Raw genomic sequence first — 24,639 nt, 5'->3', positions numbered from 1 at the left:
TTGTGTAGAGAATTGGTTGGTAAAAAGTTCCACACATGGTGGTGCAGGCGTGTAATCCCAGCACTTGGAGCCTAAGGCAGGCAGATTCCCTGCATAGTGATACTCTGTCTCAAAAAAAAAAAAAAAAAGCAAAAGCCAGCTTCCATTCATGCTTATAGGATAAATTAGTTCGCCAGTCTCAATTCACAGCTATTCATACTCAGATAAACTTGAGTCTTATCCAATTCTGCATTTCTTGGGAATCTTTGATGGTAAAAATGGAATACTCTCTTTCAGGCCCCTGGATTAAAATGTAAAATGCAAATATATTTCATTCAGAATATGGATGACTTTTTTTTCTACTTCATTTACAAAATGACTTACTAAACTTTGGTCTGTTATGTTGACTTAACTGATACATTTTTAAAATTATTTTTACCAGCTCCAATGGTTAATCTGAGATTGACTTCCGTATGTGCTTGTACATCTATTTTAAGCTCCTAGATGTGAGGTGCTAGAAGGGAGAATGTTCTTTTCCCCATTTTGAGGCTCTAGTCATAGACTTTTGAGGCACATCTGATAACCAAAGTAGCTGAATAAGCTAACTAATACTGCTCTGAGGGTCTTACTGTTTTTGTTTAGTTATCATCATTGTTCTTTGTGGTGCTGGGATTGAATCCAGGGACTAGAGCCAAATGCTATGTTGCTGAGCTACCCCCCAGCCTGCGTTTAAAAAAAAAAAAACAGAATATTAAATAGTATAACTAATTTTTACTGTGTTTAAAAGTGATTTTGAAGCCATTTCCAGAGGAACTTAGTTTTTTGTGTGCTTGTTTTTGCTATACTGGTGATCTGATCCAGAGCCTTCACATTGAACTATGTCTTCAGCTCTTTCTTTTTGTTTAATTCAAGATCTCACGGAGTCACCAAGTTGTCAAGGGGGGACTTAAACTTGTCATCTTCCTGCCTTAGCTTCCCAGAGCCCTGGGATTACAGGCAAGCAGTGCCATGCCCAGTTTAGAATAATTTTTTTCTGTTGTGTTTTGTTTTGGTACCAGGGATCAAGTTCACAATCTCACGTTTGCTAGACAGGTGTTTATGATGCTGAAGTAAATTCCCAGCCCTTTTGTTTTGTTTTCGAGACAGGGTCTTACTGTGTAGCCTATGTAGGTTTACCTCAAACTCACGGTGGTCCTCCTGCCTCAGCCTCCAAAGTGCAGGGATTATAGGTGTGCATTACCACATTTGGCTAGAAAAATTTTTTAAAAGCTATGAAGTCATTGATATAATCAGGGATCATAATATTGTTTTCTGTAGAAATCAGAAAGGAAATTTTAGCAGGCCACATGTGTTTTTTTGTCATATATTCTAACTTGTTCTTTTCCTACGCTTTTTTTTTTTGTCTTTTTCCTTTTTATCAGTACCAAGGATCAAATTCACGACTGCCTGCTTGCAAGGCAGGCGCTTATGCCGCTGAGCTAAATCCCCAGCTCTTTTCCAACTCTTTAAAAAACAGTATACAAACCAGTTTTACCTCATGAACTGGTCTATTCCACAGGATAAATTTGGTCAGTGTAGCTTGCTGCACCTCTAATTTAGATATATAATAACCTGCTTGGGTCATTGTACTTTGTATCACTCTAATAAAGTATGTTTATAATTTCTAGCACTGAACTACATTTCCAGGCTAAGTTATTATTTCTCTATCACATCTTATACCCAGAGAAATTATCATTTAATGTTTTAAAAAGTGGCTTATCATGGTTTTATTTTTAGAATTATACTCATAACTAGGGGTGTAGCTCAGTGGCACAATGCCTTCCTGGAAAGCAGAAGGACCTGAGTTCGATTCCCAGTACCAAAAAGTAACAAATCAGTAAAATTTTACACATAAACCATGCTTGTAATTCAAAAAGAAATTCAGACAATGGAATCTAGTTTGATTTAGTTTGGTTTGAGTTTGTTTTGGTTGAGGCAGGGTCTCACTATGTTGTTCAGTCTGGCCTTCTACTCACTATGTTCCCGACACTGTCCTTAAACTCAGTGATCCTCCTGTCTTACCATGCACCACCATGCTCTGCAAACAATGAAATTTAAAGCTTCTGCTTTTCCCTTCCATTCCATTCTTCCTTCCAAAGTGACCGTTATTAACTGGTTTATGTGTGCCATTCCATATTACTCTGTGTATGTAAACAAATACATATTTGTGTATACTAAGTGCATGGCTTTGACTTGTTTTCTGTAAAAGTCCATGTTGTTGGGCTGAGGATTTAGCTCAGAGGCTCAAGCACTTGCCTAGTAAACACAAGGTCATGAGATCAATCCCTGGCACCAAAAAAAAAACAAAAAACATGTTCACCATTGTGCCTACTCACTACTGAACAGAGGTAGGCAACAGAGCAATAAGAAAAAACTCTGTGCTCTTTTGAGAAGCATGGAACAGTATTACAGCTATCATTCCATCATACCATAGCACTTTCAGCTTGATTTAGGATTTCAGGCAAATCATTTGAAAAACAAGGCCAAAACTTTTTGTGTGAACCAGAGCATTATTGTTATTGAGCTCTTCAGGTTATGCTTCCACAGCTTAGAGGACATAGAGCTGTACATTTGCTCAAAAGAGCAAATGCCCTCATTCTCCAGGTCAGGATGGTTATAGAGGATGAACCAACCATAGAATATGGAGCCCTAGTGAGCCATGGAAATATGTTGGTATCTACCTTCTTTTTTTCCCGTGTCCAACAGAGACCACTTGAGCTGAGAAAGGGGGAAATATTTCTTATTGTAGCTTAGAATTTTGACTTGGCTTTCCCCACTGAAATGCAGATTTTGATAATTGGAATACTGCCATGGTTTTTGTATATAATGGACTTCACAGGCTTTCTAAGGCTAGTCTGGAAACTAGAAGTTTTAGAATATTGGGTCTATTCTAAGTTTCAAACATCTGCTTTATAAGTCAATTTTAAAATATGACTGCTGACTGTAGGACTACAGGCTTAACAGTTTGCTTTTTCCCTTGAGGAGTTATTTGTTGTCTTTGGATTTTGTGTACTGCCAGGAGATTTAACTATAGGCCAATAAGGGTCTCTCTTCTTAGAATGTCCATCAACTCAGATGACATAGCTAGGCTTTTGGACATTTTCTCTGTTTTTGTTTTATAAGTTTTATAAACAAAAGTTTTATGAGAAAGCTCTTTTAATATTCCTATCTGGGGAAAGAAGTTTTGTAGCCTAATATTCCTGAACTTGATGGGCTAGACAAGGCCTATTGCTGTTGTTTGGATGTGTTTTGTTCCAGCAAGTCTTCTGCTGACCATGTGTGGCCATGACGAAAGATAGTGCGTTCTTTAGGCCAGTAAAAGGGATTAATGTATTTCTTGTGTAAGTTCTTGCTCTAGTAGGACTAAGTAGCTCTCAAGAGTGAGCTTATCTTTATCTTTAGTCTTTTTTGTACTTACCTGCTTCTTGTTGTTTTTTTAACAGCAATATTTTTTTGATACATGAATCTGTTACATTATGTAGGAAATAAAACAAGTCCTAACCCATAAATATCCATTATTTACCTTTATCAGAGTTATTTCTTTAGACAGTTTTGAATTCCTGCCTAATATTCTTTTATGTCAACCTGAAGGACCCCCTTTATGCAGGATGGGTCTAATAGTAGGAAAATAAATCTCTCATTACTCGGATCTGGGAATGTCTGAATTTCTCTCTCCCTTTTGAAGGACAGTTTTGCTGAATATATAATTCTTAGTTTAGAGGGTTGTTTTGTTTTGTTTTGCTTTGCTTTTTCATTCAACACTGTACATCTCAACCTGTTTCCTTCTGACATCCAAGGTTTTTGATGAGAAATCTAGTGATTATTACTGGGAGAAAGTATAATAATAGGTACCTTCTTAACTGCTTCATAGATATTAATATGCCCTATTGCATTTTTATAAACAGAACATTACATTATTATAATACAATGAAATTGTAGCAGTATTTTGAGATCACTAAGAATTTAGAGAGACATACTTGGTGGCACATACCTATAATCCCAGCACTTGAGAGGCTTAGGCAAGAGGATTGCTGCAAATTTTAAGGCCAGCGTGGGTACCTAATGAGTTCAAGACCAGCCTGGACTACACGGTAAGACCCTATTTCAAAAAAAAAAAATAATAAGGGGCTGGAGGTTTAGCTCAGCGGCATAAGCGCCTGCCTTGCAAGCAGGCAGTCATGAGTTCGATCCCCGGTACCGATAAAAAGGAAAAAGACAAAAAAAAAAAATAAGAGCCCAGACATGATGGAGCACAACTGTAATCCCTGCACTTGGGAGGCTGAAGTAAGAGAATTACTATGAGTTTGAGGCCAGCATGAACTACATAGTGGGACCCTGTCTCAAAAAAAAAAAAACTTAAAGGGAAATTGAATTAGATATGTTGAATGTAAACATCGTGAAATTTCAAAAAACAAAAGGTATTATAGATTCTCAAACTGGAAAAGGACTTTGAAGAATCCTATGGTTTTACTTTTTTTTTTGTACTGGGGATTGAACTCAGGACCTCACACTTGCCAGACAGGCACTTATGCTGCTGAGCTAAACCTCCAGCCCTAATCATATGGTTTTAATACCAAGTGTCAGTCTCCATAACCTAAGTCCCTTTTATTTTCCCAGATTCTTTTTGGATCTTTTTTAAAATTAAAGTCCAAAAGGTCTTTGAAGCCAAAAAGCAAGGTGACCTTTGTGAGTTATGACCTCTTCATGGAACCAGTGTGAGATCATTTCAAAGGTTAGCTATATAAAGCCATGGCGGGGGTGGGTTTTTGTCTTCTTGAAGCCTCTTAGTAGTGACCTCTGAAGCTTATACTCAGTATATTTGTTTGATAATTTTTTTTTTGGCTTTTTTCTTTTTTATCGGTCCCAGGGATCGAACTCACGACTGCCTGCTTGCAAGGCAGGCGCTTATGCCACTGAGCTAAATCCCCAGCCCCCTTGTTTGATAATTTGGTGACTTGGAGATTGTGAAGTTTCACTGTGATACAGTGGCCTTTTTTTGTAGTGAGCATAATTAGGTAGTATCATTGCTGGACTGCACAGGTACCTCCTCCCATTGGTAGAGCCTCATGGATAACTACAGAGTCCTGAAGACTTTTGGCTTGGCAGCTTTGTCCAGATGTTGCTAGTTGAGCATCTGAACAATGGAACTCAGGTGGCTGTTAGCATGGTATGGAAGAAGAAACAAGAGATTGCCCTGATTGCACTAGGTGGAGATTCTAAAAGCCCTGGATCATGCCAGTGTCACCCAGTTACTGAGGTCAGCAAGACTCAGTATGCAGATGGGGGAGACCTGAGGCAGTACATCTAGAGGGCTAATGGTCTGCCAGAGGAAGAGGGCTAGAGAATATTCCAGCAGATCATGTGCACTATACACCATAGTTGCTGCTATGACCAGGACATTGTTGACAGGAATCTGAAATCTAATAACATCTTGGTAGGCACCAAAGACAGTGTTAAAATTACTGATTATGGTTTGGGGACCAGGTTTATTGTCAGGCATAAGATGACCATGGCTGGCTACACACTATTGCACAAAATTTATCGAGGAGCAGCAATGGATGTTTGGAGCCTGGGTGTCATGCTATCTGACCTGGTTTGGGGGCACCCTCCATTCTATGGGAGTGATGAAGTGGCTGAAATGGCAAATCCTAAAGGGCAGTTACTCCTTCGACCTGTGAAACCTTATCCCCAAGCTCCTCACCCAGAAGGCAGCCAACACTGCAGTAGATCTTGCAGCACTCGTGGTTCTGCCAGGGTGAACCTTCTCCTAGTCCTCCTCGTGAGCTGCTCCCCCACACAGAAAGCTTGTAGTCTTGAGGCTCATGCTCTCAATGAGGTGTGATCCTTTGGAGATAAGTGGATCCCTGAGACTAAGGGGCCACATACTTGATGATCTTAGAAGACCAGGCTTCACCATCCCAGTGAAGTCTGCAAATCCAAGGGGGGCACCATCCCCACAATCACTTGATCTGCACCCAAGGTGGAGCCACCAGGGGAACAGAGTTGCAGAGGTTCTGGGACTCCCATTCATCTCTGTGGGACCAACTCCAGCAAAATCTGCCAGAATAGCCTGAGGCATCCCACATCGTGGCAATCAGGAAAGAAAGAGGGAGGAAGAAAGCTTGAAGTCCCAGCATCCCTTTCAGAGGTGCTCCTCCAATGATCTAACTTCCACCAGGCCTCACTTCCTCAGGTTTCCTCCACTTCCCAATTGTGCTGTGGGTTGGGAACTAAGCCTTTAACATACAGACCTTTGGTAATTGGGGTTTATTCATTCAAACCATAGCACTTTTCATAACAAGCAACCATTGGATAAGCCTGTTGACCAAATACAAACTCATCATGTGTTTCAGGGGAAGTTGTTTTGTATAAATCTGATCTTACCAGTCCATCCACTACTCTGGCTGTTCTGCCACAGAACTACATCCTGACACTGTACATCCTAAGCTAGCCCTGACATTAATTTTTGCTGGCATGAATCTGCTATTATCTGAATTGTAATTAATTAAGCATTTGGTATTTGAGTAACTCTAAATTTACATTGTGAACCACAAACATGAGTCAGTGTCTGCCTAACCCATTCTGTGTGAATAAAAGCCACCATCAGAGAGCATTTGCCACTGAAATGAAAAATATGATCTGTAGGAGGGGCTTTGCCCTTTGACCTTGATTTGCCAAGACATGTCTGTGTAACTAACTGTTTTTAAAGTCACTAATTAAAAAGAGAAAGTGAGGAATTATGCAGATTTCCTGCTATGCTGTGTTCTTCAGTGTATCCAAATAACCCTAATGGATGAGGGAATTGTAAACGTTAGTGCAACTAGAAAAAAATTTCATCACTGTGAGGAATTCAGTGACTGAACTGTGGCCAGCAGTGGAGAATAAAACCATCTGGGGAATCATTTCACCTTCCCCACACAAGGCTCATTGATCAGTCTGAGTGTCACCAAAATACAGACAGATGACCGTGTGTCCTGATGTGATATAGTAAGAACCACATAGCACAACAATAATACATTTTTGTACTTTCTCCTCTTCCTCCCCTAAAAAGGAAGAGAGACTGAAATAGCCTAATCAGGCTTCTAGAATGACTTTGTAATCCACAGAAAATATGTACAGGTATGGTAGAATAAATTATACAATATTGCAGAAAACGATCTAACAAATTTCAGATTGTGGCATATTGTTGATTACATGAAAAATAACTAATATAAGGTATGGTTCTAGATTAAAAGTGACTAAAGAGCCCAACATGATGGCACACACCTGTAATCCAAGCAGGATTGGGAGGCTGAGGCAGGAAGATTGTGGCAAGTTCGAGACTAGCCTGCACTGCCAATGAAACCCTGTCTCAAAAACGAGAGAGAGAGAGAGATTTAAAGGTTATACCAACCAAATGAGCCACATGTGATGATAAATGCCTATAATCCCAGTATTCTGGGAGGCGGAGGATCACCAGGTCAAACCCGTTTGGGCAATCTAGCAATAAGCAAGACTCTGCCTCAAAACTTAAAAAATTTAGGGCCCAGAATTTAGCTCAGCAGCATAAGTGCCTGCCTGGCAAGCATGAGGTCATGAGGTCGATCCCCGGTACAGCAAAAAAAAAACTTAAAAAATTTAAAAAGGTATGGGGATATAGTTCAATGTGAAGGTTCTAGTTTCATTTCCCAGTACAGTACTGTAGAAATAAGTAAAAATAAATGCATTGCTAGGCAAACACTTGTAATCCTAGCACTCGGTAGGCTGAGGCAGGAGGATTGGTGCAAGTTCAAGGTCAGCTTGGGCTACAAAGGGAACTCAAGGTCAGCCCAAATCACTTAACAAGACCTTGTCTTAAAAAGACAAATGAAAAATAAATAAATTTTAAGAAGTAAATACCTTTGTGAAGTTGAGATTCAAACTAAAGGTAAAAAGAGGGAAAAAAAGGATTAAGGAAGAAGAAGAATAGATGAAAGAATCATGATGTCTTAGTTACTTTTCTCTCGTTATTGAGACAAACTACATGACACCCAAAATTAGGGAAGGGAGGGTATTTTTTTTTTTTTTGTCTTTTTCCTTTTTATCTGTACCAGGGATCAAACTCATGACTACCTGCTTGCAAGGCAGGTGCTTATGCCGCTGAGCTAAATCCCCAGCCCCCAGGGTATATCTCTTACAATTTTGGAGGTTTCGGTCCATATTCAGTTGCTCCAGGGCAGGGTTGCATGGTTTAGCCACTGTTCATGGCCACTGCAAGCAGCACGAGTGAACAGAGCAAAAGAGACAGAGCAGTTCGCCTCCTTCCCTCTCTTATATTGTATGCTGGCTCTGCCCCTGGGCAGGTACAACATTCACACCACTAATCCCAGCACTAGACAATGAAACAATCAAACGCTAGATTCAACCACCTCCATAATTGCATGAGGCATGGGGAGGGCATCTGAACACAAACCATAACATTCTACCCCTGGCCCTTCAAAGACTCAGGCATATCCTTTAAACAAAAGACATTTAATCCAATTCTTCAATTGGATTAATAATTAATAATTCTTCAATTCTTGAAGAATTGCCAAAGTCTTAACAGTTTCAGCATTTCTGAAAAGTCTAAGTCCCAAGTCTTCTGATGTAAGACAAATTCTTAGTTTTAAGCCCCTGTACAAATGAAAACAAAGTTAAACACTTCCAACCTACAATGGCACAAGATAAACCTTATCATTCCAAAGGGTACAGGTGGGAATACAAAGGATTGGGATCAAAAGAAATCCAAAATCCAGTAGGGCAAACATTGAGTCCTGGAGTTCTACATTCAGCATTGAAGCAATCTGGTTGCACGCTCCAAAGAGCTTGAGTGACTCCACTTCCATGGCACTTTTGGTAGTTTCAGCTCCCAGAGCTTCTTTCTTGGGCCTGCTGCACCCAATTCTTGTAGCTTTCCTTAGGTGATCATGCTCCTACCTTTTCCAAACTTTGTGGTTCTCCATTGCATTTCTGGCTTCACACATTGCCCTCTCAGGGGCACACTGCCTGGCCTCTCAGGCCTTCTTCTGAAATTGAGGTAGAAGCCTTTTCAACTTCACAACTTGTGTATTCTCCATGTACTTAAAACCAGTACTACATGGATTCTGCCAAAGTCTGCTTCCAGCTGGAGCATTAGCCAAGCTGTCCTCTTCTTAGCTGTAGAGATGGAATGTCTGGATTATTGAGTACTCTGAACCTGATTGTGAGGAACAGATTCTCTGTGTTGCCATCATTCTGGAACCTGATGCAGCCACTGCCATTTTAGAACCTTCTGTGGCCTCTGTCACCACTCTGAAATCTGGAGCACTGCATCTTTCTCCTCTGAGCAAAGTGGTTCCCTATTGCAGTTTTGAAGCTGCAAAGGGTAGAGATATGCTGCTTCCTGGGATGCCCCCAAGCCATCTTTTTTACTTTTCTGTGCCTTTTCAGCAGTTGGGTCTCAGCTCTTATCTTTACAGTTCACAACTTTCTGGTCAAACACAACATTTTAAATCATCCTGCTGGGCTCTTTGCTCTTGATCTGCAACATAAATCCTGCTAAAAGCTCCCAACAATAGTGGTGGCACTGCCTCAACATTTGATTGCCTTGAAATTTCTTCTGCCAGATTAATCAGTCTGTTGCCTTTAATGGTAGTCTCAGGCACTTTCCAGACATAAGCAAAATGCAGACTAACTTTCTGCCAAGCCATAGCTTACGTTGTGTGGAGTCCAATAACCAATGTAGTCCTTCTCATAAGAAATCTCCCAAGCCTGGTCTTTACTGGCAGGCTTTCTATCAGCCTTCTGGTCTCCTGAGCTCTGACCAAAAATCTCCCATGCAGAGCAACCTAAGCTGTTCCAGCTGTATGCATTCAGGGAACATCTCCAAACCTTTCCAAACTCTTCCACAAGCCATTTCCAAAGACTCTTGAATCATGTGATCAGAAACAGTCATAGTAAGGACCCCACTCCTCTGATACCAAATTCTGTTTTGGTTACTTTTCTCCCTGCTAAGACAAAATACCAGATGCCCAAAATTAGGGAAGGAAAGGTTTATTTCTTACAGTTCTTGGAGGTTTCAGTCCATACTCAGCTGGCTGCAAGGCAGGGTGGCATGACTAGGGGGGCAGCCATTCATGGCTGCTGCAAATAGCCAGGCATGAACCAGCAAGAGAGAGCAGCACACCTCCTTGCCTCCCTTATATTGTATGCTGGCTCCACCCCTGGGCAGGGGCACCAGGTGCAACTCTTGCACCACTAATCCCAGCACTAGACAATGAACCAATCACAAATGCTAGATTCAGCCACCTCCATGATTGCATGAGGCTTGTGGGGGGGGGGGCATCTGAACATAAACCATAACACATGACATAGTATTGACATGGAAGCTTTTTGATGTGGGGGAGGGTTGCTATGCTTTGCTTCTGTATATGTATATGTTTAAGCATTTGCCAAATTTGAATAAGAAAAAAATCAGTACATATATGATAGAAATGATGAATCTAAGGACCATTTTTTGGAGAAGTTTGATATGTGAAGAGATTTTCTGTCAAATGGGACTATTATTGAGTAATAAGAAAACTCAAGGTGCAGAAATGAAGAGAGTAAAAATGAATCTAGGCTTCCAGTCATGATGATGCATGCTTGTAACCCAGCACTTAGAAGTCTGAGGCAGGAGGATCACCACAAGCTTGAGCCAGCCTGGGCTACGTAGAGACACCTTGTCTCAAAAAAAAAGAAAGAGAGAGAGAGAGAGGAAGGAAGGAAGGAAGGAAGGAAGAATCAAGGGAAGTAAAAACAGTAAAGACCTTCTAAAGGAGGACCCCAGCAGGCAGTGAGTCTCAACAGTAATGTGGCATTGGTTTTTTTTAAACTGGGAATTGAACTCACAACCTCACACTTGCCTGGGAGGCATTTATGCCACTGAGCTAACCTTCCAGCTATGGAAAGAATAATGTGATCCTGCTTTTGGTAACTAGTAAGTGAGTGGCAGTGTTGCTTTATTTTAGGAAAATATAATTTAAAATTGAAGAATCGGCTAGGTGTAGTAGCGCACATCTGTACACACCTCTGTAATCTCAGCTGTTCAGGAGACTAAGGCAGGATAGTTGCAAGTTCAAGGCCTGCTTGGGCAATTTATCAAGACCCTTTCTTAGAATGAAAATTTAAAACACTGGGAATATACCTGGACATTCCTGGGTTTAATCCCCAGTACTGAAAAAAATTGTTAATTTAAATCTCAGAGGTATTAAAAAGGCTTGAATGAATGGAAAGGGGAAATTAGACTTGATGAGCAAACGAAAAGGAAACAGAAGAGTTCTTGACTATAATTTTAGGTGGAACTAGCTGTGTGTTGGGGGGTACTAGGGATTGAACTCAGGGCTTCCACACTGAACTATATTCCAAGTCTTTTTTATTTTGAGACAGGGCCTCATTAAGCCCTTAAGTTGCTCAGGCTGGACTCAAACTTGCGATCTTCCTGCCTCGGCCTCCCTAGAATGTTAGGAATATGTAAGTATGCCTCATGCCCTGGCAAGCACTCTGCTACTGAGTTACATTTTGAATTAATTGTTATGGTTGGTTGCTGGCCAGCTGTATTACTTTGTAGGACTTAATAATGGCCTCTTTCCCGGCCCCCTCCCTCTTTTACAAATCTGAAATCAGATCACTCATAGACAACATTTGCCTAAGATTGTGGTAAGAACTTAGACTGTGGCTCAGGATCCCACCGACCCTCCCAGCAGGGCCTTCTGCCTATCCTGGACAAGCTGGAGCAGGGCCAGGGCCAAGAGCTTTGTGGCTCAGTCGGAGTGATTTTGTCTTTTAGACATACTGTATTGATATATTTTCAGGGATAAGGATCACACTTTTCTGTCTCCTGTACAGCTGGCAGTGGTCATTTGATTTTAAGATCTGGTCCATAAAAAAGGTAACTTGAAAAACTCAACAAACTGTTAGAAGGTGTCCTTAAAGGAAAAGGTGTGCTCTCTTCCTTTCCTGCAACCCTGTACTATCCAGAAAGCAGGTAGAATGGTAAAGGTCACTCAGCCATTTAGAACCATGAAGTAATTTAAGAATAGAAACCTTACCTGGGAACACAGAGCAAAAATTTGAGAATTGAGCGTCTTATGATGTCCTGGAATCCCCATTCCAGCTCTGGATTTTGTCTCTGAGTTTGTTTTACCTTAGAAAAGAATAAGCCCTATATGGTTTTGGGCTTTGCATATTACTATGTATAGATAATTCTAACCCTAACTGAACAGGAGCAAGTAGAGTTAAGAGGTCATTACAGTTACCAATCAAAAGATAATAGTACTTGAAATGGTTTCAGAGGAGACAACTTGAAGCAGTTATGCATTTTTTATTGTGGTAAAATATACATAACATAAAATTTGACATTTTAACTATATGTGTACAGTTCAGTAAGGTTAAGAATGTTCACATCTGACATGGTGATGTACACCTGTCAATCCCAGCTGCTCAGGAAATTCAGGCAAGAGAATCACAGGTTACAAGCCAGCCTAGGCAACTTGGCAGGACCTCATCTCAAAATAAGAAAACAGAAAGGACTTTAAGGATACAGCTCAGCTTGGGTTCAATCCATTGTACTAGGAGAAAAAATTTTACAATTCCTGTGCAACCATTGAGCACTGTCTATCTCTGGGACTTCCTTTTTAATCTTTCCAAACTAAAACTACATTTTAAAATAATAACTGTTGGTTCTCTTTTCTCCCCAGCCTTTGGTAACTATCATTCTACCTCTGTTGTTAGGAACTTGACCACTCTAGGAACACCCCATAAAAAGAATCATAGGAAGCCGGGCGTGGTGGCTCACGCCTGTAATCCCAGCGCTCAGGAGGCTGAGGTGGGAGGATCGTTGTGAGTTCGAGACCAGCGTGGGCCACAAAATGAGCTCAAGTCCAGCCTGAACTGCATAGTGAGACCCCATCTCAAAAAAGAAAAAAAAAAAAAAAAGAAGAAGAAGAATCATAGGATATTTGTCCTTTTTGTGACTGGCTTATTTCACTTAGGATAATGGCTTTAAGGCTTAGCTATAATACAATGTAAGAATGTCCTTCCTTTTAGAGGCTGATGAATATTTCTTTTAAGTACTACTTTTATTGTAGTGCTGTGGTGTTGGGATGGGGGTCAAAGCTGGCACCAGAGTTTCTGCCCCTGGCACTGGGATACACACACACACACACACACACACAGTGGTGCTGGAGTGAGGAGTGCTGGGGTAAGAGTAGGCTGGAAACCTAAGTCTGGGATATTTATTAGATACTCAAGGGGCGATTTCAGTTAGATAGTTGAATATCCATATTTTCTTCTTTGCTCAGTACTGAAGTTTGAACTCAGGACTTTCACACTAAGCAATATCCTCAGCACTTCCTTTATTTTTTATTTTGAGACAATCTCAATAAGTTCTTCAGGCTAGGTTTAAATGTGAGGTCTTCCTGCCTCAGCTTCCCAGAGTGCTGGGACTGTAGGGATAGACTATTGCACCTTTCTGTCTTTCTATCTCTCACTGACTGACTGTCTCTTGCTGTCTCTCTCTGTCTCTGTCTGTCTGTCTATCTGTCTCTATCTCTGTAGCCAGACTAGCCTCAACCTCACAATCTTTCTACCTCGTGAGTGCTGGAATTACAGATGTGCACCACCATGTCCAGTTTTTTTCCTTTTTTTGCATGTTTGTTTTTACAGTGCTAGAGATGGAACCCAGGTCCTCATGCATGCTAGCCAAGAACTCTACTACTGAGCTATGTTCCCAGCTTGTGGAGACACAAATTCAGAATTGAAAGCTAAGGTCCAAATCTTGGGAGTTGTCAGTTAGTAGATGGTATTTAAAGCTAGAAAACTGGATGAGATCATCAGGTGAGTATAGCTAGAGAACAGCTCCAACATTCAGAGAGCAGAGGATGACTGGGAAGTAGCCAAGAATAAAATGAAGCACGTATTGTGTGCTGGACACCAGCAAAGGTAGCATTTCGAGGTGAAGGACAAGGCCCGCTTTCTCAGATGCTTCAGTGGGAGGTGGGGGCTCTTTCTTGCCTCTCTCCAGGACTTATCATAGTTATCACCAGTTAGAATATCATATGGATGAAAGTGACTTTGACAGATAAGAACAGTAGTCCTTGTCTGAATGAGGTAGTTTATAAAGTGTTGGTATGAAGTATTCTTTGTTCTATTTTTGAAAAAACATCTCCCTTTATTGTCCAGGCTCATCTTGAAGTGGTAGGTTCTAGTAATCCTGCTGCCTGAAGAGCTGGGACTACAGATATGTGCCACCAGGCTCAGCTTCAAAGTATTCTTGATGAAAGTGACAGATTTTGACACACACACACACACACACACACACCGCAAAAAAAAAAAAAATGCACTCACAACTCAGTGGAGCACCATGGAAAATGCCTGTAATCCCAGCTGCTCGAGAGTCTGAGACAGACTGGGTGTGGTAGTGCAGTCTGTAGTCCCAGCAATCCTGAGGCTGAGGCAGGAAGAGCACAATTTCAAGACCACCCTGGGCAACACAATGAGACCCTTTGTCAAAAACAGCCAGGGATTTAGCTCAGTGGCATAAGCACCTGCCTGGCAAGGGCAAGGTCATCAGTTCGATGCCCAATACCAGCAAATAATCTAGATAGATAGTTTGACTAGGGATCTACCTCAGTGGTAGAGCTCTTACCTAGCACGCATCAGGACCCTACGTTCCATACCAGTAGTTGGGAAAAGAAAGGATATATTGCAGTAGCTGAACTGTAAGACTTCCTGTTCTGCAAATATTACATGGTAATTTTTTTTCATTTGTGGTTCTGGGAATAGAACCCAGACTCTTGTGCATTCAAGCAAGCACTGTCCCATTGAGCCATGTCCTCAACCTGGTATTAAGTTTTTGAGATGAGCTATAAAACTACACAGTATCATCTTCATTGTATTTAGTTGATATTTTTCTCCTTTTATCTATTTCTAGTGAATATGTACCTCTGGGTTTTTTCTTTTTTCCTTTTCTTTTTGTGGTTACTTAGAATCGAACTCAGGATTACGCACTTGGAAGACAGGCAGGTGTTGCACCACTGACCTCTACCCTCAGCCCTTGTACTTCTAATATAAAAGCTTCAGTACACCATCGTGCTTAGCCCATGAAGTCCGAGATCCAAAACCATCTCTGCTGTTATTTTCATCAGCAGCAAAGCAGCGTGTCCTGGGGCAAAATACAGGGGTTTTTTGAGTTGTTAGAATTTGGTATGGACTGTCCCACCTTAGAGAGTGTACTGGCTATATTTCCTTCCTTAGTTCTTCTGTATATGTAGTTTGACAGCTACCCTTGTGCTCCAACAGTGACTGCAATGAGATTTTTTGTGATTCTTTTGTTAGTTGTTTGTTTGTAGTCCTAGGAATTGAACTCAGAGCATCATCATGCATGCTATACTGTGCCACTGAGCTATACCCCCAGGGCTCATTTGATAGTTTTATAAGTTTCAGTGAACTTGTGTTCTACATTTTTATACTGTAGCATAATCTGCATAAGCATTTTCTGTAATATTTAAGTACCATCTCCTGCATTCTATTTCTCTGGAGACACATTTAAGTCTTAGTATCACTTTCTAGTCTGTTGGTTAAATCATTATGTAAGGACTCTGGAATTCTCATAAAGACAAAAGAGGCCTCATTTAAGAGCAACGTTGAGGACATTTGGAACCAAATGTAATGTGTAAGGTAGAAGTGTTGAAGAGAAAGAAATGATTGAATGGAAAAAGAAATGATTGAATGGCTTTGGAATTTCTAGTAAGGGTAGCCAGTTGAGATCTACTTTGCGTCACTCTACTTTTTTTTTTACTTTTTTACTTTTTTTTAACGTGTTAACAGAGGTGAATGTATATATGTCAGGTTTACCTCTTCATTTAGTATGGTGTTGAGAAAGATAAACTGTTGAGTAAAGTTATGCATAACAGCGAACTTTAGTGAAAAGTTATTTGTATTAATATGAAAAATCATAAAATGTTCTGGGAAATAGGGTAGACTTGGGCATTCATAATTTCAGTCATACACATGTTAGAGCTGAATCAGGCCCTAAGCCTAGCGAAAGAATAACTACAACTAAATTTTGAAATATTCTGCACAGATAGATTTGACATGTAGGTTGATCTTCAACAACTATGCTCATAGAAAAAGTGATCTTTTGGCACTTAAAATAGGGTGGCCTTAGGGTGAGGGATATTTCTCAGTAGCAGAGAGCCTGCCTGCCAGGTGTGAGGTTGTGAGTTTGATTCCCAGTATGAAAAAAAAAAAATAGGGTAACCTTAAATTAAAATCTGTTTTACAATCTGCATAAAACATAAGTCACCAAGAAGAAAAACAATCCTGGTTATATCCACATGCACAACATCCACGTTGTGGTGCCTGTGCAGTCAAGATGTGCACTTTGCACCACCAGGGATTCCTGAAAAATAGGGTTCTAGTTCAGTAGAACCTTGGTGGTTGCCTAGAACTCAGAGCTTCTTCTCTTTAGTATCTATCCTCTATTGTATCTACCACTAGATTTTGTCCTAGGAAGACAAGGCAGCGTAGTGGTTAGACATCACATTTTGGAGTCACGCAGACCTGATATCCTCAGATCCTCACTTAATACCTGTTTGATATTAAGCAAATTTATCTCCCTTTCCCCTCCCCCTCCCTCCCTCTTTTCTTTCTCTGCCTCTCATCCCCCTCCCCCTTCCTTGTTGCCTCCCTCCTTCCTCTCTCTCTGTTTTGGAGGTACTGGAGATCAAATCCACAGATGCTCTACCACTGAACTTTACATCCCCAGTCCATTCTATTTTAATTTTTTATTTTAGGACAGTCTCACTGAATTGCCCAAGTTGGCTTTGGACTTGTGATCCTCCAGCCTCAGCTTCTCTGGCAACTGAGCTTACAGGTGTATGCCACCTAGCTTTCATCTATAAAAAGGATGAAATACACCTCACAGAGGGTCACTTTACCATGTGTCTAAAGTGTTTGGTAGGCTGAAACACTCAGTAAATGGTAGCTATTAAAGAGTTTCACTGTTACTTTTTTTTATACCAGGGATCAAACTCATGACCACGCACTTGCAAGGCAGGCTCTTATGCTGCTGAACTAAATCCTCTGCCTCACTGTTACTTTTTTAATATTATTTTTTTAAGACAGGGACTTGCTGTGTAGTTCAGGCTGGCCTTGAACTCACTAGGTAGCACAGGCTGGCCCCAAATCCATGGCTATTCCTTCCTCAACCTCCCAAGTGATAGAATTACAGGCATGTGACACCATGCCCAGCATTTCACTGTTACTTTAAACTTAAATGTCTATCCTTGACCATTCCATTTGTCCATTCTGGTCTACTGCATCTGTCCTGTAATCCTATGGAAACTCATGACCCAGGAAACTTTCTCCATATGAAGGACAAAATACCTATGGCTCTGAACTTATCATACTCTTCCCAAATTTGTGTCAGGAAGATCCTCAAGGACCCATTCCTGATTCAAGAAGGGGGAAATCTGACACAAGAGGAGGGCCAGGCTAAGGAGTAAGATAGATAAGGAGTGGGCAGAAACAAGCTGAACACAGAAGTCTGTCCTCAGAAAGGTGATGTTTATGCATCTGTTATTCTGTATAAAATTTTAGAGTGAATAGTCACAGAAATAGCTCTTTCTAAATCTCAGGATAACTATTGGCCTGGTTGGTTTTTAATGAATTATTTACAACACGTAATTTGTTATAATCATAATCTGGGTTGATGCCTTACACACTGTGGAAGGAAGAGGGAGGTGCTCATTGGCTAAGTGCTTATTGTCATTCCTTATTTACAGAGAAGAAACTTAGACTAAATGACGCAGCTAAGGCTACACGTGGAATAAGTGATGGAGAAGCACACTAACAACACCTACTGAAGCTGCCTGGCATTTCTCCCTGCACTTGCTCCTTCAGCAGCATTCTCCGCTGTTCACATTCCTAGCACTGTGCAGGAAGAGGACCTGCCCCTGCCCGGGCTGCTCCTGTTTGGGCCCCGCCTCAGGCCTTCAGAGCTATTACTCAGCATTTCCACTTTTTTTTTTTTTTTTTTTTTTTTGTCTTTTTCCTTTTTATCGGTACCAGGGATCGAACTCACGACTGCCTGCTTGCAAGGCAGGCTCTTTATGCCACTGAGCTAAATCCCAGCCCCCTTTTTTTTTAAATATAAAGCTATCTATTGACCACTGTTCACCATTATTTACAGTAAAGAAAACAGTATAACATTCTGACTACTACAAAGTCGTTTTCCTAGGATTTTGACTTTTAGGAAAGTAAATGGTGCACTTTTCCCTAGGTCATTCCATCAGACAGATCTGTCCTGTGATGTTCATTCTCCAGCAGCACCTGACTGCATGTACTTCTAGATTAGTAACCCTCATGAGTTTAGGGACTTGCTCATTCTATGTCTTGTGGTATCTTCAGGCTTTGTGTGCTTTAGACATTCACTTAGCAATATATTTATTGCAAGAATGAATGACTCTTACTGGCCAGAAGTTGTGAGAATCTCCCCACCCCCCCACCCCTTGGCATCACTTGCTAAGATTCAAGGAGGAGAAGGAAGTATGTCCATCCCTGTGGAGTCAGCTCTATTCCTCCTTCCTAGTCTGTACAATCTGGAGCTCCAGAAGCCCCTCAGCTTGTGCTGCTTAAGATTCGGGTTCTGTCCTATGCCTGGTCTCAGTGCTCCCAGCCCTAAACTATATCCAGCTGTTGAGAGCAAATACAAACTGTTAGGAACTGGATTGTACAGGACCATTGACAAGTTATTAGGAAGCAGGATGGACAGCAGATAAGCAATGGTCAAGCGACTGAAGGAACTATCTGGATGTACCTATAGTCCTGGCTACTCAGGAGGCTGAAATAGGAGGTTCACAAATTCTTGGCAAGCCTAGGTAATTTTGTGAGATCCTATTTCAAAATAAGATTGATAAAGGTGCTAGGTTATGAGTTTGATCCTCAGTACCAAGTAAATAAATAAGATCAATGTAGTTCTGCACTCCATAGATTAAACTTTCAGTCATGGGCAGCTGGGGAGTGGGTAGGACAAAGGATGAAAACAATTCTGAACATCCACCACTGAGAGTTTAGGTTTGCTCCTACCAGTTGAATGAATTGCTAACTTAATAAAGTAATCCCTTTATGAGTAATCTATGTAAGCCAATGAAAATAAATAAATACCTTCTACATACAAAAAAATTTCAAAGATGAAGGAACATGAGAAAAGAGTTACAGAAGGGTTTTGTTGGTATTGTCAAATTTGCTGTGGGCAAAACCACTGTAAGTGATTAGGAAAAAATGTCAATAATCTGGAAGATTTCTGCTCAGAATTGCTTTGCAAATTGCAAGTACAATATTGGTTTAAAGAAGGAGAAATAGGAAAGTTAGAGAAAACATTGTAGCTGTGGTTAAGCCAAGAAAGGAAACAGAGAGCAGTGGTGTCAGAGAACAGCTGGTACCAGAAGGTTGCTTGAGAAATACACTTTCATATCTTTAAATTTTTTGGTACATAGTATTTGTGTGTGTTTTCTGTTTGTTTCATTTTGTGACAAGGTCTCACCACGTGGTGCAGCCTGGTCCTGAACTTACTATGTAGTCCAAACTGTGTTTGAACTTGTGGCAATCCTCCTACCTCAGCCTCTCAGTGATGGGATTATAGACATGTGCCACCGTATCTAGCCTTTATAAATATAGTTTATTTGTTTTGTTTTTGGTCTTTGAAGAAATGAGTTCTCAGCCTCGAGGAGGAGGGGCTCATGTCTGTAATCCCAGCTACGCTAGAGGCTGAAGAAAGAGAGTCACAAGTTCAAAGTCAGCCTGGCCAATTTAGCAAGATTCTATGTTAAATTAAAAGGTCTAGGATGTAGTTTAGTGATAAAGGGCTCCTGAGTTCAATCCCCAGTACTGGAGAAGAAAAAAAAGTTTCTACTTGGACTGTTGACCAACCATTAATTTGTTCCAGGTTACTAGATTTCCATGTATTAATGAATAGGGTTCCCTCGTATGTTTTGTTGATTCCTAGAGGATTGATTAGTCAGGTTTGTCTCATAAGGCTATAAATACAACAATCAACTATGTTAAGAACTGTGTTAACACTGAGTAACTAGTATCTATTTTTTGGTGTTTTTTATTTTGTTTTGTTTTTTTAGACAGGGTCTCAATATGCAGTTCAAGCTGGGCTTGAACTCACTTGTAGTCCAGGCTGGCCTTGAATTCAAAGTGATCTTCCTGCCTCAGCCTCTCAAATGCTGGGATTACACCACGCCTCACTTCAGTTTGATTGTTTTTTAAGAAAATAAGATAAAATTTTAAAAGAAGATAATAAAGATTGTAACAGTAGTTAATACATCGCACATTGTTGTCCTTAGTCACTCAGAATACAAGATACTGGTTTTAATTGTCCAAACAATATTAGCACAAACATTTCTTTTCAGTGAACTATGAGAAGTTAGTGGTATAACTTTCTTAACATATCATTTCTGTCAGCTTCTCACACAGGAGAGATAATACAATGTATGTGGGTCTAATATATTTCACTTACGAGTATAGTCTCTACTTACAAATTTATTTCACTTATGAGTATAGTCTCTACTTATAAAAGCCTAGTGTTTATCCTTCTTTGTAGTAGTACTGTAGTAGTACAGAGTAGTCCATTGTAAAAAACATCACATCTTTTTTACACATTCTTTGATTGGTGGGCATTTGAGTTGTTTCCAAGATCTAGCTGTTAACATGGTGCATATATATATATTGCTGTGGTATGATATTTTTATTTTTTCTAGGAAGCTACCCAGTAGGGGAATAGCTGGGTCAAATAGAACCTCCAATCCTAGTTTTTAAAGGACTTTCCGTGCTGATTTCCACAGTGACCGCACCAGTCCCTGCTATCTCCAACAGTGGAAAAGGGTTCCTCTTTCCCTGTACTCCTCCAGCATTTGTTACTGCTTGATTTCTTGATGATAGATAGCCATTCTTTCTGGGGTGAGATGGAATCTCAGTATTGTTTTAATGTGCATCTTTTGCAGCATATTTTTTTTTCTTTTTTCTTTTTACCAGTACTGGGGATTGAACTAACGACTGCCTGCTTGCAACGCAGGTGCTTATGCCGCTGAGCTAAATCCCCAGCCCAATTTGCATCTTTTGAATTGTCTCATTTTTAATCACGTAGTTTTTTCTTTACCTTTTGAACACTGAATGAATATAATTCGGATTGTGGATTATTCTGGTTCTGCAGTAGCTTTGAAACATTCAGAGGTGATAAGCCTGAGTCCAGGTGAGGGGAGTGGAGAAAGGAGCAAAGATGCTTGGTATGAAGTTGGAATGCCCACTTGAACCTGAAAGTTTGCTATTTGGTTGAAATGTTGTGACTTTTCCTCATTAGCACCCAGGTCCAAATATCAGAACAAAGGCAGATCTTTCTAAAGTATGAGGGCTTTCTAACTTTGTAAGATCTGTAATTCTGAAATTGTTGATGATTGAGAATTCCTTGTGCTAATCCATCAGCAACCTACAACCTCAAAGCCCTGGCTCTCGTTTTCACAGGTATTGGGGCGGTGCTTCTTGACGGTGGTGCAAGTCCATTTCCAGTTTTTGACTCATGCGTTACAGAAAGTCCAGCCGGTAGCTCACTCTTGCTTTGCTGAGGTAGTTGTACCAGAAAAGAAGAACAGCAGTGGTGGCAGCAGCTTATCTGGCATGGGCCACACACCCGAACTAGAAGAAGCTGTGCGTTCCTGGCGGGGTGCTGCTGAGGTAAGTGTCCGCAGGAAGATCAGACCCTGGGTGCAAGTGGGAGAGGTTCCAGAAGACTTTTTGCCTTTTGGCTCTCAAATAGAGCCACTTTCTTCTTTTTTTTTTTTCTTTTTTCTTTTTTTTTTTTTTTTTTGGTCTTTTTCATTTTTATCGGTACCAGGGATCGAACTCACGACTGCCTGCTTGCAACGCAGGTTCTTATGCCGCTGAGCTAAGTCCTCAGCCCCTGAGCCACTTTCTTAGAAACGTAATTTTTAAGTTCTTTATCATTAGCCTATTCATTCATGTATCATGACTGTCCTTGCAAATGCCCAATTTATGCCAGGTCTATGCCTGGCACTGAGCTGACAACCTCTACCCACAGCCTATGGGAGAAGGATAAATGGGTAAATGGCTGTGGTGGAGATGCACAGGACCCCGGCGGAAGGGCTCGGTTCCCAAGTGGGAGTGGTGCAGGAAAGCTTCTGAGAAGAACGGGGTAGGGAGATGGCTAGCGCCTGTGTCAGGAAACACAGGGTGGAGCAGGCTGGAGAGCACTGGTGCTTAGCCAGGCAGCCAGGTAGGCAAGCCGGAGTGCTTGGCAGACAATGGAATGACAGGCCCCTGCCACAGCCACGCCAGAGTTAAAACTCAGTGGACATAGGAAATTCTATATTTTTTGATAGCCAAATCACTTTACTTTAGAAATGCTTGCATCATATTTTTTTCTTTTAGACTTTTTTTTTGTGTGCCAGGACTCGAACGCAAGACTTCATTCTTACCAAGTAGGTGCTGTCACTGAGCTATATTCCAGCCCTTTCATGGTAAAGGTGGTAAAGGCTTGCCTCCTGTTTTCTTGCTCTTTATCAAAAGACCCCAACATGCTTAGTAGAGATTGCATTAGGGGTGCATCCCATTTGCTTCCTCTTAGACTGCTGGGTGGTAGGTAGTTCAGACTTCTCTCACTGAGCTTTACTTTTCTCAGTCCAGCTTCTGATTATGCTGCTCACATTCAGAAACCATAATACCTGGCCAGTCTATTCTGCTCCACCTGCTGGCATCTTTCATGCTGAGTATCCACATGAAGCTTTCTGGTGGTACATTGGCCACATCACCTTGGCTTATCTTCTGCCCGCTCAGTCTGTCCTACCTTTATTTCTGTCCAGTGTCCCACCCCATCGCCAAAATGCCACAGTTCCCTGGCCCCACCTTATAACCATCTTTATTTCCTTCCCCTTCATAATAATAGAGGAGGTTCCCTTTCCTCCTGTCCAGACCTGCCCTAACCCCACTCTGCCTCCATCCCTGAGGTCCTACCTTTTTTTTTGTCTTTTTCTTTTTAATCGGTACCAGGTATCGAACTCACGACTGCCTGCTTGCAAGGCAGGCACTTATGCCTCTGAGCTAAATCCCCAGCCCCGAGGTCCTAGCTTTTGTGACCCCTGTGATTTCTTTGCTTCATCCTCTGCTTTTTCTTACTGGCACTCAAATATGGTTCCAACAGAAAAATCCACCCTGCTACGTTGTTTCTCTGCTCTTCACAGCCAAGACTAGAGGAGTTGTCTACCTTTTTTCTCACCTTCATTCATTATAAAGCAAAATTATTACAAAGTAATTCAAGCATATAAAACATGTCACCCATGTTCTTTGCTAGATGGATCTTAGCTTTGTGTCACATTTGCTTCCTGCCTTTTGTGTTTAACAGAAAAAATGTTATTACAGATCCAGTTGAATCCCTTTTTACTTCTCTACTGGCTGTTTTCATCCTTTCCACTGTAGAGATAAACCTCTTGAATTTACAGTCTGATTCCTGTGCATATTTTCATGTTTTTAGTGTCTGCGTATATCCATGCATGGTATAATATATTATTTTGACAATTTAAAACTTTATATAAAGGACTTTATTCAGCTTGCCAAAACCTGGCTTTCACTGCTACATAAGAATATGCCTTCTCTTGTCAAAGTCACTGGTGTCCACCCTCTGTGTTTATAAATCCAGTGAGCCCTTTAACTCCAGTCAGCAGTTCATAGTATTTACAAGGGGTAAATGCAGTACTGTACTTTTCTGGTGTCTAAAAACCAGCGTTCTTCTTCTTCTTCTTCTTCTTCTTCGTCTTCGTCTTCGTCTTCGTCTTCGTCTTCGTCTTCTTCTTCTTCGTCGTCGTCGTCGTCGTCTTCGTCTTCGTCTTCGTCTTCGTCTTCGTCTTCGTCTTCGTCTTTTGAGACAGGGTCTCACTATGCAGTTCAGGCTGGCCTTGAATTCACTTTGTAACCCAGGCTGGTCTTGAACTCACAATGATCCTCCTGCCTCAGCCTTCCGAGTACTGGGATTGTAGGCATGTGCAACCATACCCAGCATTTCATTTTTCTTTTTTTTTTTTTTTTTCCTCCTAGTACTGGAGATTAAGTCCAGTGTCTTTTTGTTGCTACCTCCCCAAATCATCTACTACCCTTCTTGAATTTTGAGACAAGATCTTGCTAAGTCAATGCTTTAATTACTCATCTCTTATTGCTAACACCAAATGCTTGACACCCACAGTTAAAGGGATAAATGTTTACTTAGCTCACAGTTTGCAGAAGTTTTAGTTTAGAATTGGCTGCTCCAATGTAGGGTGGAATATGGCAAAGGGGCAACAGTTCATGGCAGTGGAACAAGAGAGAGCAAGACAAGCCTCCTTCTGTCCCTTGCATTGTATCCAGTCTAGTGCCAGTCCAATCAGTGGACTGATCCAGCAATTACCCACCCTTAATCCCAGCATTGCACGATGAATCAGTCATACACTCTAGATTCAGCCACCTCTGAAAAAGCCCCATCTAAAACTGCATGAGGCCATAACAGTTGCCCAGATTAAGACCTGGCTAGGCTTGAACTTCCAGTTCTTCTGCCTC

At 41.0% G+C, this 24,639-nt stretch overlaps 1 protein-coding gene across 3 annotated transcripts in view; it reads left to right on the top strand.

Moving 5' to 3' along the window:
• Positions 1-24,639, top strand: part of Garre1 (granule associated Rac and RHOG effector 1) — a 100,620-nt gene that overhangs the window by 38,575 nt on the left and 37,406 nt on the right. For all 3 annotated transcript variants that reach the window (XM_003467198.5, XM_013149788.3, XM_063252565.1), the window contains exon 3: positions 21,562-21,771. In XM_003467198.5, the coding sequence (XP_003467246.2) occupies positions 21,562-21,771 (210 nt within the window). The remainder of the gene's footprint in view (positions 1-21,561; positions 21,772-24,639) is intronic.

Source organism: Cavia porcellus, unplaced genomic scaffold (genome assembly GCF_034190915.1).
Source record: "Cavia porcellus strain 051 isolate PalLab524CR breed Dunkin Hartley unplaced genomic scaffold, mCavPor4.1 scaffold_7, whole genome shotgun sequence".
Lineage (NCBI taxonomy): Eukaryota > Metazoa > Chordata > Mammalia > Rodentia > Caviidae > Cavia > Cavia porcellus.
This window is presented reverse-complemented; position numbering and strand designations above follow the sequence as displayed.